Source organism: Somniosus microcephalus, chromosome 4 (genome assembly GCF_052327205.1).
Source record: "Somniosus microcephalus isolate GS21.2 chromosome 4, FLI_Smic_1.0, whole genome shotgun sequence".
In the NCBI taxonomy this organism is placed as follows: domain Eukaryota; kingdom Metazoa; phylum Chordata; class Chondrichthyes; order Squaliformes; family Somniosidae; genus Somniosus; species Somniosus microcephalus.
Genome location: NC_140990.1, coordinates 229,795,001 through 229,814,652, shown reverse-complemented (window position 1 = coordinate 229,814,652; position 19,652 = coordinate 229,795,001). Strand labels below are relative to the sequence as shown.

At 46.5% G+C, this 19,652-nt stretch overlaps 1 protein-coding gene across 9 annotated transcripts in view; it reads left to right on the top strand.

Annotated features, from left to right (window-relative positions):
• gulp1b (GULP PTB domain containing engulfment adaptor 1b) overlaps positions 1 to 19,652 on the top strand; it is a 607,790-nt gene that overhangs the window by 512,900 nt on the left and 75,238 nt on the right. For all 9 annotated transcript variants that reach the window (XM_085985908.1, XM_085985904.1, XM_085985903.1 and 6 more), the window contains 2 exons: positions 193 to 309; positions 6,061 to 6,153. In XM_085985908.1, coding sequence (XP_085842034.1) covers positions 193 to 309; positions 6,061 to 6,153 — 210 coding nt within the window. The remainder of the gene's footprint in view (positions 1 to 192; positions 310 to 6,060; positions 6,154 to 19,652) is intronic.

Sequence of the window (19,652 nt, the reverse complement as noted above, 5' to 3'; positions counted from 1 at the left end):
AATTCAGATAAATATGCATGTTCATGAATCTTGTGTCAAAGAAAAAGAAGAACTTGCATTTATATAGCACCTTTCACTACCTCAGGACATTCCACAGCACTTTACAGCCAATTAAGTACTTTTGAAGTGTAGTCACTGTTGTAATGTCAAAATTTTAGACATTGGTTGAGAATTTTTTTAAATCTGTTACAGGCTGAAGAAATAACATTAACTATTGGCCAAGCATTTGACTTGGCCTACAAGAAGTTTCTGGAAACAGGAGGAAAAGACGTTGAGACAAGAAAACAGATTGCCAGTTTGCAGAAGCGAGTGAGTTTTAAATAGTTATGTTATCAAATTTAATGCACTGAAAAAATGCCACTTTAATTTGATCGATCCAAAGAAATATTCATTGTGAACCGTGGACAGCTTCCAATAGTATTTTTCTCAAAGCTTTTGGACATGCATATTAAATTACTACAAAATTACGATGTCGTTTATGTCGACATAATATGTGAGGAATATTATAGTGCTAGCTATCCAATCTTGTACACTAACATAAATAAATTATTTGAAAAAATATATTGGCCTAGAAATTCAGTTGCTTGCGCCAGCCGTTAGCGCCTTAAGAGAAGTGAATTTCAGGCGCGATGCGTGTAGCGTCCGGGCGCAGCGCGATCTGCGCCTCGCCCCAAATTAAGTTGACATTTAGCGCCGGCGCAAAGTTTAGCGCGCGCTCACCTGCACGCGGAGAAAATGACGTCATAGCCTCGTGCAACGCCCTTTGCGCGCCCCGATCCAGAACTTCAGTGGGACCGCCCCATTGTGCGGCCGGCGGCCCGCACGCTTGTTTAGTGGAACGCAACAGAGCCGACGCGGGCCCCGGGGAGCGTAAATTAAAGGGCACTTACCCTGCACTATAAAGGGCAGGCATTTTGCAGCAAACACTCTTGTGCAACGGATTTCTGGAGAGAGACCAAGGAAGACAGCTTTCTGGTTTGGGCCAACACTAGCTCAGGTATTTTTGGCTTCAGGCCAGAGCGTTGCAAGTGCCCTCTTGGATATTTGACTGTTTGGCAGCATATTATGGGGGCTGCATGGGGTGCCAACGCTGAGTTTCAGCGTCCTGTCCGTAGGGCTCGCAGACGCGGTGTGAGAGGGGCAGCCCTGGCTAGACGCAGAGGGGGCAACAGGCGTCGGCAACATAGGCCTTACCCAGTCAGGGCATACCGCCAGCAGCGCACCTACCTCAACATGAGTGGCGCGCGATGTGTAAAAAGGCTGAGATTCCGAAAGGAGGTGGTTGGAGAGATCTGCCATCTGCTTCGCAGAGATCTGCGTCCAAAGCTCAGGAGCAGGACGTCTCTGTCGGTGGAGGCGAAGGTGACGGTGGCCTTGAACTTCTATGCCACCGGCTCCTTCCAATCCGCTGCTGGGGACATTGCTAACATATCCCAGTTCGCCGTGCATTGCTGCATCCGCCAGGTGACCGATGCCCTTTTCAGAAGGAGACGCCAATTCATCTCTTTCCCCATGGCCCTGGAGAGGCAGCATCAGCGTGCACTGGGATTTGCAAGATTCGCGGCCTTCCCCTTGGTGCAGGGCGCCATTGACTGTACGCATGTGGCTTTGCGGGCACCTGTGGAGCATGCCGAGGATTACTGCAACCGGAAGGGCTACCATTCCCTCAATGTGCAGCTGGTGTGTGACCACAAGCAGCGCATCCTAGCTGTCAATGCCCGCTTTCCAGGCAGCAGCCACGATGCCTTTATCCTGCGGCAGACAACTGTGCGTGACATGTTCGAGGCACAGCCTCCCCCAAGAGGATGGCTTCTCGGGGACAAAGGCTATCCTTTGTGTACCTGGCTCATGACCCCGCTCCGCTCGCCCAGGACCCCTGCTGAAGAGGCATACAACGAGAGTCATCAAGCGAGCAGGAACATAATCGAGCAAACAATTGGCGTCCTCAAGCAGCGGTTCCACTGCCTGGATCGTTCCGGTGGATCTCTGCAGTATTCCCCGGACCGAGTGTCCCAATTCGTCGTCGTTTGCTGCATGCTGCACAACCTGGCTCTCCGCAGGACTCAGGCACTGCCACCTCACGTTGGACCACTACCTCAGGAGGAGGAGCAGGAGGAGGAGGAGTACCATCCCAGGAGGAAGCGAGAAGGTCCAAGGGCCGTCCGTCGGCGGCTTATTGAACGTCACTTCTAAGCCCCCTGTCAGGGAATGCCTTGTGGCCATGAAGGAACATGAATGCAGCCGCTCCGCAAGCCCTCAGCCGGCGAAGGCAACAAACACTTACAGCAACAAACATGGACACTCTCTGAATAAAGAGAAATCTTTATTTTAGACCAATGAAACCCCTTCCCACATGAAACCCAGAAACATTCAACGGCCCCAAAAAACAGTACATCAAATGACTCACTCCCACAACCTGGGGAGGAATAACTGAACATTTGTTCAAAAATGGCCTTCATCCTCGGCCTTAACCCAAAAAACATCCCCAGAAACAAAACAACCATCCCCAAAAGAAACATAGGCATCGCCATATAAAATAACACTTGGCCACACCGTCTACTTATTGGGCCGCGAGGGCGAGACCTTGTCGAGCCTTTTGGGGCCCCTGCCTGGCCTGCTGCTCCTCCGCAAGCTCTGCCCAGTGGCTGCTGCGAGGCTGGGGAAAGGCTCCTGAGGGTTAGATGTCCTTCCAGCAGATGCCCTTGGGGGGCAGCCTAGACGAGGTTTGCCCCTCGAGGGGCCGGCTGGTGATTGGCGCAGCTGTGCCTGGCCAACATCATTCGCAGCCGCTCGCCGTTGAGGCGCCACTGGGGGAGTGGCGGTGACGGCTGGAGGAATGTGTGCAATCTGGCGGATGGTCAGCCCTGGCTGGTGATGTGGCACTCTGGCACTCGCACGGGCCCGCACTGCAGCATGCGCACCAATCTGCCGAAGGGCAGCCCGCTGTGCTGCTGCAGCGCGGCGGGTGTCCAGGCGATGCCTGGCTGACGCAGCGCATGTGGCAGCAGTCAGTGCCCCTGTTGCCCTGGTCTGCGACTGCAACAGAGCAGCCACTGTCTGGACGGCATCACTGATCAGCCGGCCACTCGCGGCATGTGAGGCCCCGAACTCGCGCACACTACTAGCCAGGGACTCGATGGCCTCAGGCATCCGTGCCACTACCCCCATCAGCTCGGTGTGCCGGCGATCCGAATCCTGGGCCATTTGATCGAGGTGGCGCGCCTCCTCTGAGTTGAACGTGGCCGGACTGGAGTCCGGACTCTCCCGCTGGGGAGCAGGGGGCAGAGCTGCCCGACCCTTGCCACGTTGCCGGCGGCGACGGCCCAGCAACTGCACTCCCCTCCGATCCTTCCCCCCTCTGGGGGGAAGGCCGCGGACCAACCGCAGCCCTCCTGGGTTGCTGGACGCCACTGGTCCCAACAGCTACACTCCCCTCCGACACTTCCTCCAGGCTCTCCTCCAGGGAAGACGTGTCCACTACTTCGGCATCTGCAGCCGCACCTGACTGCTGCCCTGATGGTCCGCCTTCCTGTTCCTCCTCCTCCTCGGAGGGGCTGTCACTGGCAGCTTCAGGGAGCTCCTCGTCACCAGCTGAAAGCAGGAAGGCACAAGAGTAGCTTTAGAGTGAGGAGAGGGCGTCAGCGAGGGAGGCATGACTGGTGGCATTCAGCGCATTGGTCGGACAATGGCAAAGGAGGTAGATCGGATGCGCAAGTGCGACGAGAGAGGTCCAAAAGGTGATGTCCATACCATTGTGGCCCAGATGAGGGTCAGCATCTCCACAGGCGACGGGCCCAATCACCCGGGGTCCCATGAGGCGACTCACGCGCTCCTCCAGGGGAGTGAGCTCTTGGATCTGGGGGCGACCTCCCCCGGTCTGCTCCTGGTGCCTTCGGTTGTTGGCAAGTTTTGCCTGCAAGAGAAAGGACGGCCTGTAAGTACGGTGTGTAGCCCTGATGTGGTGTGCACTGCCTCCCATGGTGGAATAGCTTGGCCAGTGTGTAGCCCTGATGTGGTGTGCACTGCCTCCCATGATGGAATAGCTTGGCCAGTGTGTAGCCCTGATGTGGTGTGCACTGCCTCCCACGGTGGAATAGCTTGGCCAGTGTGTAGCCCTGATGTGGTGTGCACTGCCTCCCATGGTGGAATAGCTTGGCCAGTGTGTAGCCCTGATGTGGTGTGCACTGCCTCCCATGGTGTAAAGTGCAGAATGTGCAATTGATGTTCATGACTGTCCCATAGCTGCTGGCTGAGGGCTGGCCATTAGGGCTTTCAGGTCCCTTTGCCCATCATGTCAGGTGTACATGCAAGGATGAGGAGGAGACTGGAAAGGGTACTCACCCTGACAATCCTGGCCAGGTCATTAAACTTCTTCCGGCATTGGACATTGTCCCTGGGGGCATCGCCGGTGGCCGACACCCAGCGGGCGACCTCCCTCCAGGCTTTCCTATAGACGCTGGTGGGAGGCTTCCTGCCAGTGTCCGGGAACAAGATGTGCTGTCTCTTCTCCAAGGCCCTCACCATCACCTTCAAGTCATGGGCTGAGAAGCGCAGGGCACGCTCACGGGTCTTCTGTACCGTTGCCATGGCTCCTTCTGATCACCAGCAGTGTTCAGGCCTAGCTGGAAGGCTGCAGTGTGCAGGCCGTTGCAGCAGACGAACTCGACCCTTCCCCCTTTAAGAGCTGGCCGGCGCCACGGTGTCTGCTGTCAATCAAGAAATGACCGCACCTGCGCTGCGCCCGGCCTCGGCGCTATCCCTCAGCACCGCCGGCTTAGCGCCTAAAGATAGGCGTGCATCGCCAGTTTTAGCGCTCAAGCAACCTCTTAGGGCGAAGCTACTGAATATCGGCGAAGTGCCATCGACTTTGCGCCGGGCGCAAACTTTAGCACCCGCCCGACTTTTCCGCCCCAAAAGTGGCTATACTGAATTTCTAGGCCATTATGTTTTACCAAGCTTTAGAGGTATTTGTCTGTGAAACTGCTTCTGTGACTGATGTGGAAAATCAGGCAGGCTACTCTTTATTGATGCCCTTGCGATTTGGCTACAAGTGATAATTGTGGGCACCTGTGGTAAATGTGACAATGACTTTTCATCCATTTCATGAATTGCTATCCATAATTCAAGTTTAAAAGTCAAGAGCTATGATTATATTTTGCAACCCTTCAGATGCTGTCCTGAGAGGGACCAGCTGCAGGTTGTATCTCCAAATCTGGTCCTGCTGCTGCAAATCAGCATCTCAAGTACTCATGGACCTGACAAATTGTCTCACTGGGACTGGATTACTGAGGAAAGTTTCATCCTGTGAAGCCATACCTACCAGGCCACTGGTTTGGTGCATTCTCACTTGGGCTACTGATCAGTTGATGATAGACCCAATCGACTGCATCAGAGCTGCAAAAACCCTATCTACTCTTGTCTGAATGCCTGCACCCAAGGCCTCCATGGCAGAATTTTGAGCTTTCTCTTGGACCTAAAGGATCTGGAATGCTAATTTAAAAGTTTCTGGGATTTTTGTAATTTTCTACAACAAAATTGCCACGCTTACATAGTGTACTGCTGCTTATGTCCCCGTTTACCCCTTATTTTAAAATTGCCCCTTTTTTAATGATCAATGTGTGGATGTATTATTAGTCTGGACCTTTTCTGTTGGAATGCAGGATTCCAAATAAGTTTCAAAGGCTAAAGTGAGTTTCTACAAGATTTTATTAAGTTATGCAGTAGTAGCTTACAAATACACAAGCACTACGTCTAGTTATGTATAAATGGAATACCCATCGGGAATTTCCAAAAACTATGGATTGCCTTTTTCCGAGCTCTTCACAATAGAACCTGCTACTGTATCTTACAGGCTTCACATACTTATAATAAAACACTAGCCTTTTCGTTAACATTGATTATCGTGACGTATCTTACTCCCTCAAGCATGTTAGGTCTCCTCCTTTACCAAAACCAGACAATTCTAGTTCTAAAATCTGTGTTGTGCACATGGACATGGTTTAGATTGTAAAACTTTTGAGACCGTAGTCATGCAGTTTCAAAAATAAAGTTGTTTTACAGATTCAGGAGTTGGAAACTGAGAATATTGAATTAAAAAAGAAAGTTCAGGAGATGGAAATTAATCTCAAGATCACTCAAGGTCCATCATCACCAGTAAGTACACACAATGTGGTTGCTTATCCATTTTCCTTTTAATCTGCCATTTAAAGTATTTAATATTTGGTTGTAGAAATTGTATTCTAGAATAAAGACATTCATTCTTATAGAAAAAGCTTCCTTCCAGTGGATTTACACATCTCTAATGTTTTCCAAAACCTGCAATGAAAGAAGTATTTTTATTATGTAATCCTTTTTTCTTAAGGTTATTGTTGAAATGTAAGTTATTAAAATAATGAATGGGTTGATATTTATCATTAAATATGCGGAGCAGTTTTGATGCAGTTTATTAAGGAATAAAGGTTAAATTTTTTATGTTATTAATTAACTAATTGCTTATGTTTTAGCCTTATGCTAGGGGCTTAATGTTTTTAAGTCTGTTGTAAAACATTTGACCTGATCTGACAGGGTTAATTCAGATGGCTCTGCACCATCTTACTAAATAATGCAAAACTCCTTTTTGGAGATGAATCAATTTCATAAACATTTACCAGTGTCGGCTCAAAAGGAATGAGTCAATAAATCTGATACTTTGTATGATGCAAAGATATTTCATTAAAAAGCTTTTAAATTTGAATCCTGCTTTTGATCATGTTTTTTCCTAAAAGCAAGAATGTTTGCTATGAACTGATTTACAATCTCTACACAGATAATATTGCCATGTTCTGAAAAGTTGTTTGACTTCAATGGAACAGATGGTCTTTGCATTTCCTTGACATTTCTTATGCTCTCACTCCGATGGCATAACATTGAGAGCTGTGGCAACATCATCTTGAAACTAGTCTTAGATGCTTGGAGCTGTCCATTCTGATAGTTGTGATAATTAAGATATTAAATGAATATTTTCTAGCAATGCAGCAAGGTCCCAATTGTTCTCATTTGTGATTATCTACAAATGAGCCAGGATTTTGAATTGAATTACGTATTTCAATTAGTGAAGGAATCTTTACACACTGGTGAGCTTCTGCAGGATTGGAACTAAGTAAGCATAGTAATTGGGCCAGAAATTCCAGGCCAGAAGCGTGAGTACGGTCGGGTTACTCACGCATCTGGCCGTTGGAAATGCCGGCGTTCAGCAGGAACAGCGCATGCGGGGAACGCCGGCATTTCCAGACCCGAGGTCTATTCACAGCGCGTGCGACTGCACAGGCAGCGCTTGCGCAGTGAACTTTGTAGATTTCACTGATGGATTCAGTGAGGGTAAGTCCCTAGAACTTGCACTTAAAAAAAAGCAAGTGTAAAGTTGTTCATTGGCTGGGGAAGGAGATATATTTTATGGAGGAGCTTATGAAATGCAATATTTAGGTTTGGGAAAGGGAGGGAAGTTATTTTAAGAAATTTTAACTAAGTTTTAAACTTTAATTTTTTTTTTTTAAACGGGTTTTCAGAACGGTAGGTAGAAGGAGCAATTGTGGCTGTGTGAATGGAATGTGAGAATGAGTTATGTATGTATGTCCACATATATTCCTTTACGTATATGTATGTATGTTTTATATTCCTTTACTAATGTGTATGAATGTATATTTTTAATTATGATTTTCCAATAAGTTACTTTCTCTGAAAGTCATAATTAAATAATACATTCATACACATAAGTAAAGGAATATATACATAACACGCAAAGGAATATATACAGACATACATACTTTCAGAAGCTCCACGATAAGAAATATCTTCCTCCGCAGCCTCTGGAGCAACTGTACCCATGCTTTTTTCATGTGTAAGTTGTAATGACTGGACCTCACTGAAAGCATTAATGAAAGCGGCGAATTATACTGCGCACGCGCTGCCTGTGCAGTCGCACGCGTTCTGCCTCTGAACCCCTTCATTCAGAGGACAGGAAATGCCGGTTTTCCCCACATGCACTGTGCATGCTGAAAACCGGCATTTCATCCGGCCAGATGCGTAAGTACCCCGACCGTACTAGCGCATTTGGAAGGGAATTACTGGGCCAACATTTTACATGTCAATAAAATAAAAAATTTAACAATTGCACAACTTGCCCCCTCGCATCTGCGACTGAGGGTCCAAGGAGGTGCATTGCGCAAGAGGTCATCATCGTACGTATCCTCACACTGTTCCCTTTGGGGAACTGTATGAAGTGGTGGAAGGATTTATGGCTGTGATTAACGCTCATTCCGTGACCGTAACCATCTTTGAACCAGCCATTAGGGTGGTTAGTCCTATGGCGGGCGGGTTTTACGGGCTCCCACAACCCATCTGAGGGGGGGGGGCCACCAACACCCACGGACGCAAGCATCCCGCTGGATGTCCACCCAGAATTTAAAGTTGGAGCTCCGACTCCACTTGCCGGGACTGTCTGGAGTGGGGTTCAAAACCCTACTCCTTCTGGCCCAGCGGCGGGGATGCTTACTGCTACGCAAAAGGCCCACTCCGCACAAAAGGTGACACCCATACGTTTCCTGCGCCCTTTCCCTCCCCGTGACTGGAGCCCTATGCTGCCATTTCACGTTGCTAATTGGATTGGGCCTTTGTCATAGCGGTAGGATCCCCGCCGCTGGGCCAGATCAGGGTAGGGTTTCGAACCCCGCTCCAGACAGTCCCGGCAAGTGGAGTCGGAGCTCCGGCTCTAAATTCTGGGTTGACATCCAGTGGGATATTTGCGTCCGTGGGTGTGGGTGGCCCCCCCCTCCTTGTATAGCTTGTGGGAGCCCGTAAAACCCTCCCGCCATAGGACTAACCGCCCTAATGGCTGGTTCAAAGATGGTTACGGTCACGGAATGAGCGTTAATCATGGCCATAAATCCTTCCACCACTTCATACAGTTCCCCAAAGGGAACAGTGTGAAGACACGTATGACAACGACATTGCTAAATAAATAAATGGAATTAAAAAAATTCTTTTAGGGCTTTTAAAAGTCTTTAAATTGCTTTAATTCTCTTTAAAACTACTTCAGATTACTCAAAATAATGTAAACATTTTAAAAAGTTTATGAAAGTTACCAAAATCTTCAAAAAACTTCCAAAAACCTATTTAAACTGCTGCTTTGCATGTAAAAATGGTTAGCAGCTTGACCGAAACATTGGGGGTGTGTCCAGTGAAACTGAGACCTCAAGGGGCGTGTCTCACTTGCACTGCACGCTCCTGACTTCGCGCTGGCTGCACTCCTGGTCGGCGTGACGTCATACGCTGCCCGGGATTCTTCTTCTGGAAACACCAATTCCAGGCGTCCATGGAGCTGATCGGCAGTAGCGCGGGGTAAGTGTAAATATGGGGCTTGCACGCGCGGCAAGCCCCGTTCTGGAATTTCTGGGCCATTATTATGCAACCTAGAATTTTTTTTTTTGCAGCTTTATCAACTTGTTCTTCTACTTTTAAAGATTTGTATGTCTGAACCTCGAAGTGTCTTTGCCTTCTACTTCTCTTAAAGTTTTACTATTTCCTCTCGTGTGTATTTCCTCTCACTATTTCTCCCAAAATATACCCACTCGCATCTTTCTGCACTTCAATTTTTTTTTTGAATATCTATTTGCCCAATTTATTACCTTTCTGTCCTCCTGAAGTTGTTTACAATCCTCTTAACAGGTAATCATGGTCACTATTTTGTGCCATTTGATGTTGTGCCCTCAGTGCTCGAGTCCAGGTCATTTATTTACACACACGTAGACACACATGCACACACTTTTTATCACCGGGTATGCACTTCCTGTCAACTTTGTCCATTATAAATTCTTGTTTCCATATTTATAATGGTACTGCAATGCCACCAGTGGCTGAAGGGTATAATACAGCGTGACAAGTTCACATTGGTATTTTCTATTTTAAATGTGAACACAGGAATTTGTAATACAAAAGCAAAATACTGCGGATGCTGGAAATCTGAAATAAAAATAGAAAATGCTGGAAATACTCAGCAGGTCAGGCAGCATCTGTGGAGAGAGAAACAGAGTTAACGGTTCAGGTCGATGACCTTGCAGCAGAACTGGAAAAAGTAGAGATGTAACAGGTTTTAGGCAAGCACAGAGGCAAGGAAAGGAGGGAGGGGAGGAAAGAACAAAAGGCCAGGTCTGTGATAGGGTGGAAGGCAGGAGAGATTAAATGACAAAAGGGATGATGGTGCAAGACAAAAGGGGGTGGTAATGGGACAAGTAAAGAAACAAAAGATGGGCCTAGAGGAGCTGTAAATGGCAATAACAAAATCATTACCAACACCTGCTCTCCGAAAAAATGGGAACAGTGATTATGATCTGAAATTGTTGAACTCAGTGTTGATTCCGGAAGGTTGTAAAGTGCTTAATTGAAAGATTGAGGTGCTGTTCCTTGAGCTTCCGTTGAGCTTCATTAGAACAGTGTAGGAGGTCAAGGTCCGAGTAGGAGTGACGCAGAGAATTAAAATGACAAGCGACCGGAAGCTCCGGGTCATGCTTGCAGACTGAACGGAGGTGTTCAGCAAAGCACGTTTCATCTTCCCAATGTAGAGGAGACCGCATTGTGAGCAGCAAATACAGTATACTAAATTGAAAGAAGTACAAGTAACTCGCTGTTTCACCTGGAAGGAGTGTTTGCAGCCTGGACAGTAGAAAGGGAGGAGATAAAAGGGCAGGTGTTGCATCTCCTGCGCTTGCATGGGAAGGTGCCGTGGGAACAGGTGTTGGAGGTGATTGAAGAGTGAACCAGGGTGTCACGGAGGGAAGGGTCCCTTCAAAATGCTGAAAGGGGAGGGGGCTGCTGGAAGATGTGGTTGGTAGTGGCAACACGCTGGAGATGGCTATGACTATCTCCAACAAGCGAGAGTCTAACCACCTCCCCTTGACATTCAATGGCATTACCATCACCGAATCCCCCACCATCAACATCCTGGGGTGTCACCATTAACCAGAAACTTAACTGGACCAGCCATATAAATACTGTTGTAACAAGAGCAGGTCAGAGGCTATGTATTCTGTGGTGAGTGTCTCACCTTCTGACTCCCCAAAGCCTTTCCACCATCTACAAGGCACAAGTAAGGAGTGTGATGGAATACTCTCCACTTGCCTGGATGAGTGCAGCTCCAACAACACTCATGAAGCTCAACACCATCCAGGACAAAGCAGCCCGCTTGATTGGCACCCCATCCACCACCTTAAACATTCACTCCCTCCACCACCAGCGTACCGTGGCTGCAGTGTGTACCATCTACAAGATGCACTGCAGCAACTCACCAAGGCTTCTTCGGCAGCACCTCCCAAACCCGTGACCTCTTCCACCTAGAAGGACAAGGGCAGCAGGCGCATGGGAACACCACCACCTCCAAGTTCCTCTCCAAGTTGCACACCATCCTGACTTAGAAGTATTTTGCCAATCCTTCATCGTCGCTGGGTCAAAATCCTGGATCTCCCTACCTAACACTACTGTGGGAGTACCATCAGCACACGGACTGCAGCGGTTCAAGAAGGCGGCTCACCACCACCTTCTCAAGGGCAACTAGGGATGGGCAATAAATGCTGGCATTGCCAGCGACGCCCTGATCCCATAAACAAATTTAAAAAAAAAGATGGCTGAGGATGATCTGTCGAATGTGGTGGCTGGTGGGGTGAAAGGTGAGGACAAGGGGAACCCTATCATGGTGTTATTTAGTTATAACAACAGAAGTAAAAGAGACAATAAAAGGTATTAGAAGCTAGACGAGATGGTAATAGGCTGAGATTCGGTGTAAAGTGTACTGGCAGGGCAAGAGATAGCTGCCAGGTGTGAGAGAGAAACAAAAGGGGGGGGGGAAAGGAGTGGAAAAATTACAAGAAAAAATGAAATAGGGGCCGAGGTTATGATCTGAAATTATTGAACTCGATATTGAGTCCGGAAGGCTTTCCGCTACCTCCAAAGTGATCCCACCACCAAACTTATCTTCCTTTCCCCTCCCCTTTCAGCATTCCGCAGGGACCGCTCCCTCCGAGACACCCTAGTCCACTCCTCTATCACCCCAAACAGCCCTTCCCCTTCGCCTGGCACCTTCCCGTGCAAGCGGAGGAGATGTAACACCTGCCCCTATACCTCCCCCCTTCCCACTGTCCAGGGCCCCAAACACCCCTTCCAGGTGAAACAGCGATTTACTTGTACTTCTCGCAATCTAGTATACTGTATTCGCTGCTCACGATGCGGTCTCCTCTACATTGGGGAGACCAAATGCAGATTGGGTGACCGCTTTGCGGAACACCTCCGTTCAGTCCGTAAGGGTGACCCCGAGCTTCCGGTCGCCTGTCATTTTAATTCACTGCTCCATTCCCACTCGGACCTCACCGTCCTTGGCCTCTTGTATTGTTCCACGGAAGCTCAACGTAAACTCGAGGAACAGCACACCTCATCTTCCGATTAGGCACTCTGCAGCCTTCCGGATTCAATATCGAGTTCAATAATTTCAGATCATAACCTTGGCCCCTATTTCATTTTTTCTTGTAATTTTTCCACTCCTCCCCCCCCCCCCCCTTTCCTTTTTCTCTCTCCCACCTGGCAGCTATCTCTTGCCCTGCCAGTACACTTTACACCTAATCTCAGCCTATTACCATCTCGTCTAGCTTCTAATACCTTTTATTGTCTCTTTTACTTCTTTTGTTTCTTTTATTCTTTTGTCCGATCGCAGCCCTGCCTCCGATCTATCTTTTCTTTCCAGTTTTGAAGAAGGGTTCGACCCGAAACGTCAACTCAAATTTCTCTCCACGGATGTTGCCTGACCTGCTGAGTTTTTCCAGCATTTTCTGTTGTTATAACTAAATAACACCTCATTAGGGTTCACTGAATGTAATAAGAGTCTTATTGAGACAGACCAAATTTTGATATTTTATATTTTTGGTTGAGAATCTTTCGCCAAAACCTGCATGACTGTGCAGGAGATTTCCCCCATTAAGGACTGACCAAAGCAAAGAGAGAAATCTTTTACCTTTCCAGGGACTTTGATCCTGCTGTCCATCCGCTGCAATAAATGGCCCAGATTTGAAAGCTACCCGGTAAATCTGGACCTCTGGTAATACTGGTCTCTCTTTTTGTTACATTTCAGTTACAACTGCATGAAAGCACTTCAACCCTTAAATTAAACAATTAAGCAGTCTGTCAAGAAATGTGTGTCAGCATTTAGTACCACATTGTTACGTGGCATTGGGGGTAGGGGTTCCCTGGTAGAATTATGGGTGGATTTTTAATTCCAATTGAAATTAGAATATGAACTGTTTCATACATTCAGGGCAATTTTGAATTTGCCATATTCAGTGGACACAGCAAAATTCTGGACGCTATGTCTGCAAACAAAAGCAAAGTACCGTAGATGATGGAAATCGTAAATAGAAACAGAAAATGCTGGGAACACTCAGCAGGTCAGGCTGCATCTGTGGAGAGAGAAACAGAGTTAATGTTGCAGTTCAATTGCCTTTCATCAGAACAGGAAAAAATAGTGATTTGACTTTTTAAGCAAGTGCAGAGACAAAGAAAGGCAGGGGGGGAGGTGAAGGAAAAAACAAAGGGAAAGGTTTGATAGGGTGAAAGCAGGATTTATTAAATGACAAAAGGGATGATGGTGCAAGGCAAAAGGGAATGGTAATGGGACACTAAACATGCTAAATTATGCAACTTGTGGAAAAGGTATTCATTTAAAAATAATTTACAAAACCAATTAATTAACTTGTTGAATCAGTGCTATTTGTAATAAGGTTAATAATGTCCAGTTAAGAATTGTCTTTCAGGTGCCGGTATACCTGCAGTTTCAGCTATAGCAATGCAAATCGCATTCACACAAATGTGCCTGCTATAATCAGTGGGGACTGTATCTTCTGTTGTAAATAACATGATTCTGGCTGTGTTTTCCTGGAAATTGTATATCAGTGGCAGTCATATTATACATTTATTTCCTGATGTACTTGTATCAGGGTCCAGCCAGGAAATACTCAGGCCTTATCAAAGGCACATTTAGAAATAACTGTGAAGAAGCTGAATGGCCCACTGAAGAGCTAAAACCGAGATTACAAGTGCAGAGTCTGAAAAAAAAAAATATCATGTGGGAAGCCTCGAGGGAAGAAGCAAAATTCAACCTGAGACTTCCGAGAAAGAAAGCAAGAAAGAACTTGGATTTATGTAGTGCCTTTCACGATTTCAGGACCTCCCAAGCCGCTTTACAGCCAATGAAATACTTTTGAAGTGTAGCCACTGTTGCTACGCAGGTAACGCAGCAGTCAGTTTGCGCACAGCAAGGTCCCATAAACAGCAGTGAGATAAATGAACAGATAATCTGTTCTAGTGAAGTTGTTGGGATCTTTTACGTCCACCTGAGAGGGCAGATGAGGCCTTGGTTTAATGTCCAAAGGAAGGCGCATCCAACAGTGCAACACTTCCTCAGTACTGCGCTGAGGTGTCAGTCTAGATTATATGATCACGTGTCTGGAGTGGGGATTGAACCCACAACCTTCTGACAGAGGTGAGAGTACTACCCACTGACACCTGAGAGAGCGTAGTGAAAATGTATTGGACAGATTTCCAACATGAGTTGGGGGATTTTTCTGAATTATTTATTTATTACTCAAGTTTCTGAAGTGTCGATACTATATAAATTTTATTTTTAAATGTATATGTAGCTGAGGAAAGAGTGGGGGTCATTTTCGTCTTCAGCACTCGGCTGGCAAAACAGTGGGGAAGATTAACCACCTGATTTTTATTTCCATTGCTATCAGTGAAAATAAAAATGGGACGCTTTCTACAATTGGTGGGCCATCCAAACCACCGCTTTATTGCTCAAATGGTGATGACAAAAATAGTGTGTCTGCTCAAAGAAGTCGGGGAGAAAAACTGTTCAAGTGATCTGATTAGTTTGATGTTATGTTCTCATTCCCACTTGGTAAATAGAAAAAATTGGATTGATTTGATTAGTTGGTCTTAGGTGGGTTGCTGCTTTGTGGCTTTTCCTACCTGTCTATGGTTGAGTGAATCAGCATTATTAATTTAACAGGTAATGGCCCGGAATTCACTTCTATGGCGATATTGGCTATGAACGCCATACGTTAGACCATTGTGCTCCCAATACTCCAATGGTGAGTTTATGCCACAATTTGCTGGATAAATAATTTCTATTTGCCACAGCGAGGATAGCGGCAGATTGGTAGGATTTTTTGTTTTAATTTGTTTATGGGATGTGGGCGTCGCTGGCAAGGCCAGCATTTATTGCCCATCCCTAATTGCCCTTGAGAAGGTGTGGTGAAGGCACTTCCACAGTGCTGTTAGGTACAGAGTTCCAGGATTTTGACCCAGCGACGATGAAGGATAGGCGATATACTTCTAAGTCAGGATTATGTGTGACTTGGAGGGGAATTTGGAGGTGCTGGTGTTCCCATATGCCTGCTGCCCTTGTCCTTCTAGGTGGAAGAGGTCGTGGGTTTGGGAGGTGCTGCCGAAAAAGCCTTGGCGAGTTGCTGCAGTGTATCTTGTAGATGGTACACACTGCAGCCACAGTATGCCGGTGGTGGAGGGAGTGAATGTTTAAGGTGGTGAATGGGGTGCCAATCAAGCAGACTGCTTTGTCCTGGATGGTGTCGAGCTTCTTGAGTGTTGTTGAAGCTACACTCATCCAGGCAAGTGGAGAGTATTCCATCACACTCCTTACTTGTGCCTTGTAGATGGTGGAAAGGCTTTGGGGAGTCAGGAGGTAAGATACTCACTGCAGAATACCTAGCCTCTGACCTGCTGTTGTTGCCACAGTATTTATGTGGCTGGTCCAGTTAAGTTTCTGGTCAATAGTGGCCCCCAGGATGTTGATGGCAAGGGATTTGGCGATAGTAATGCCGTTTAATGTCAAGGGGCTGTGGTTAGACTCTCGCTTGTTGGAAACAGTCATTGCCTGGCACTTGTGTGGCGCGAATGTTACCTGCCACTTATCAGCCCAAACCTGAACATCGTCCAGGTCTTGTTGCATGCGGGCATGGACTGTTTCATTATCTGAGGAGTTGTGAATGACACTGTGCAGTCATCAGCAAACATCCCCATTTCTGACCATATGTTGGAGGGAAGGTCATTGATGAAGCAGCTGAAGATGGTTGGGCCTAGGACACTACCCTGAGGAACTCCTGCAGCGACATCCCAGGGCTGTGATGATTGACCTTCAACCATCACAACCATCTTCCTTTGTTCTAGGTATGACTCCAGCCAGTGGAGAGTTTTCCCCCCGATTCCCGTTGATTTCAGTTTTACTAGGGCTCCTTGATGCCACACTCGGTCAAATGCTGCCTTGATGTCAAGGGCAGTCACTCTCACCTCACCTCTGGAATTCAGCTCCTTTGTCCATGTTTGGACTAAGGCTGTAATGGGAGCCGAGTGGTCTTGGCGGAACCCAAACTGGGCAACAGTGAGCAGGTGAGTAAATGCCGCTTGATAGCATTGTCGATGACACCTTCCATCACTTTGCTGATGATTGAGAGTAGACTGATGGGGCCGTAATTGGCCGGATTGGATTTGTCCTGCTTTTTGTGGACAGGACATACCTGGGCAGTTTTCCACATTATCGGATAGATGCCAGTGTTGTAGCTGGAATAGCTTGGCTAGAGGTGCGGCTAGTTCTGGAGCACAAGTCTTCAGCACGACAGCTGGGATGTTATCGGGCCCATAGCCTTTGTTGTATCCAGTGCGCCCTGCCGTTTCTTGATATCACGTGGAGTGAATCGAATTGGTTGAAGACTGGCTTCTGTGATCGTGGGGACCTCAGGAGGAGGCCAATATGGATCATCCACTCGGCACTTCTGGCTGAAGATGGTTGCAAAAGCTTCAGTCTTGTCTTTTGCACTCGCGTGCTGCGCTCCACCATCATTGAGGATGGGCATATTCATGGAGCCTCCTCCTCCCGTTAGTTGTTTCATGGTCCACCACCATTCACGACTGGATGTAGCAGGACTGCAGAGTTTTGATCTGATCCATTGATTGTGGGATCACTTAGCTCTGTCTATAGTATGCTGATTATGCTTTTTAGCATGCATGTAGTCATTGCAGCCAATGGATAGTTAAAAATTCATTTTGCTTGTTATTTTCGGTGGGATTTTTTCAACCTAATTTATTGGTTTATTTATTGATATCTAACAGCAAATTACTAAAAGATATCAACATGAATAAATATTGGCTGTGGCTGGGAGCTATGGATTTTTAGATGAGTGTTATACTTTACCCCTAATTGACAACAGAAAGCGATCTCAGAAGCAATGCAGAAAACAAGTCATCCCAATTTCACAGTGTTTCAATAATTACCCTGGATTTTTTTTATTACAGTATTTAGCAGTGTGAGAAATAAGTATAAATAATACTCACATTTGCATTACATACTTTAAAAAATGTGAGCTTTGATCAATCTGATCCAGAAAATTTAGATATCAGATAGCAACTGTATTATAATGGGATGCTGCATCTTTTAAATGCATTCCTGTTGTGATTCCTGTATACTCAGCCCACCAGCACCATTCTGCAAAGATCTGAGTGGCAGTGGTGATCTCAGTGGCTTTAACTCTGCCAATTCAATCTCGCCATTGATTTTAATGATGAGAGAGCTATGATAATTTGTTATTCAACTGCTTCTGCGAGGGAAACAGAGGAGTGGCATAAGTCATGGTTGAAGTTATTTATGCCATAAATTCCTGGGACTTTAGCGCCATAAATCGGGCCCTATGACGTTGATGCGCTATTACAATGACACAAATCTCCTGGAAATTCTGGGCCAACGCTTATTTGAACCAATTAGAGAAGCAGTTCATTTAATTTTTCCCACTATGGGGACATTCCAAAAGTGACACACACATTTCAGTGTGTGGCATTTGCCATATGCAAGACAATTATATGAATAGATGTTTATTTCGTCCACAGGGAATTATAGATTGTTGCACTCAAGTTAATACTTGGTCGTTCTTTATACCTGCAAAATAATTGTTGCAAAATAGTTGCGTGCAGTTGTTCTGCTGCTATGATCTCAAGGTCTCAATGTACAGTAAATTTCTGGAGGCATCCAAATCACTTAATTATCTATTGTATTAAATTTGCTGGAAGCAGTATCATGCCATTTCTATCTGGTTACACAGAACACCGACTTTTACCTATTTTGTTTTTATATGATCTTGAGTTATTAGCAGAAATTGAGGACTTCAGCGCAATGTCTGGACTGTCCATTCCAAAAGTGCAGTCTTAATGGTTTTACCATTTATTTTTGTGTACTGCCACAAGGTGTCACTATAACCACCTAACAGCATCATTTGATTACATCAGTCTGTTTTGAACAGCTTGCAGTCATTTTCAGTCAGTTGATCCGAACTAAAAATATAGGGATAAAAATTGAATATGGCCAGAAAATGGGCAGTGTCATGGCCCAACGGCATTAAGCTGCACCGGGTCAAAATAGTCTAGGTAGCAAACAAAATTCATGCTCAGTCCTCATTAACAACAACTTGTATTTATATAGTGCCTTAAACATAGTAAAATGTCCCAAGGCGCTGAACAGGAGTATTAGAAGACAAAAAATTTGACACCAAGCCACATAAAGAGAAATTAGGGCAGGTGACCAAAAGCTTGGTCAAAGAGGTAGGTTTTAAGGAGCGTCTTAAAGGAGGAAAGAGAGGTAGCGAGGCGGAGAGGTTTAGGCAGGGAATTCCAGAGCTTAGGACCTAGGCAACAGAAGGCACGGTCACCAATGGTTGACCAATTATAATCAGGGATGCTCAAGAGGGCAGAATTAGAGAAGGGCAGATATCTCGGGGTTGGGGGCGTGGTTTTGGGACTGAAGCAGATGACAGAGATCAGGAGGGGAGAGGCCATGGAGGGATTTAAAAGCAAGGATGAGAATTTTGAAATCCAGGCATTGCTTAACCAGGAGCCAATGTAGGTCAGCGAGCACAGGGGTGATGGGTGAACGGGACTTGGTGCGAGTTAGGACATGAGCAGCCGAGTTTTGGATGACCTCAAGTTTACATAAGGTAGAATGTGGGAGGCCAGCGAGGAGTGCTTTGGAATAATCAAGTCTAGAAGTAACAAAAACATGGATGAGGGTTTCAACAGCAGATGAGCTGAGGCAAGGGCGGAGACGGGTAGTGTTACGGAGGTGCAAATAGGTAGTCTTAGTTGTGCTATGGATATGTGGTCGGAAGCTCATTTCAGGGTCAAATATGACACCAAAGTTGCGAAAGGTTTTTTTTGAGGAGAGCGGTGAAGACGACAGATTTGAGGGAGAGGGGGACAGTAACTGAGGAGAGAGAACCGTTAACAATGTCAGCTAACATGGGAGCCAGAGAAGTTGGGTGGTCAGTTTGGTGGGAATAGGGTCGAGGGAGCAGGAAATGGGTCTCATGGACAAGATGAGCACGGAGAGGTCATGAGAGGAGATCGGAGAGAAACTGGAAAAAGATGTGAGTTCAGGACTAGGTCAGGGGGGAACCTTAGAGGAAGTTTGGCCCGGTGGGCTTGGGGAAAGAAGTGAAGTGGCAGAGGCAGCTAAACGGATGGTTTCAATCTTAGAAACAAAGAAGTCCATGAGCTCCTCACACTTGTTGTCGGAGGTA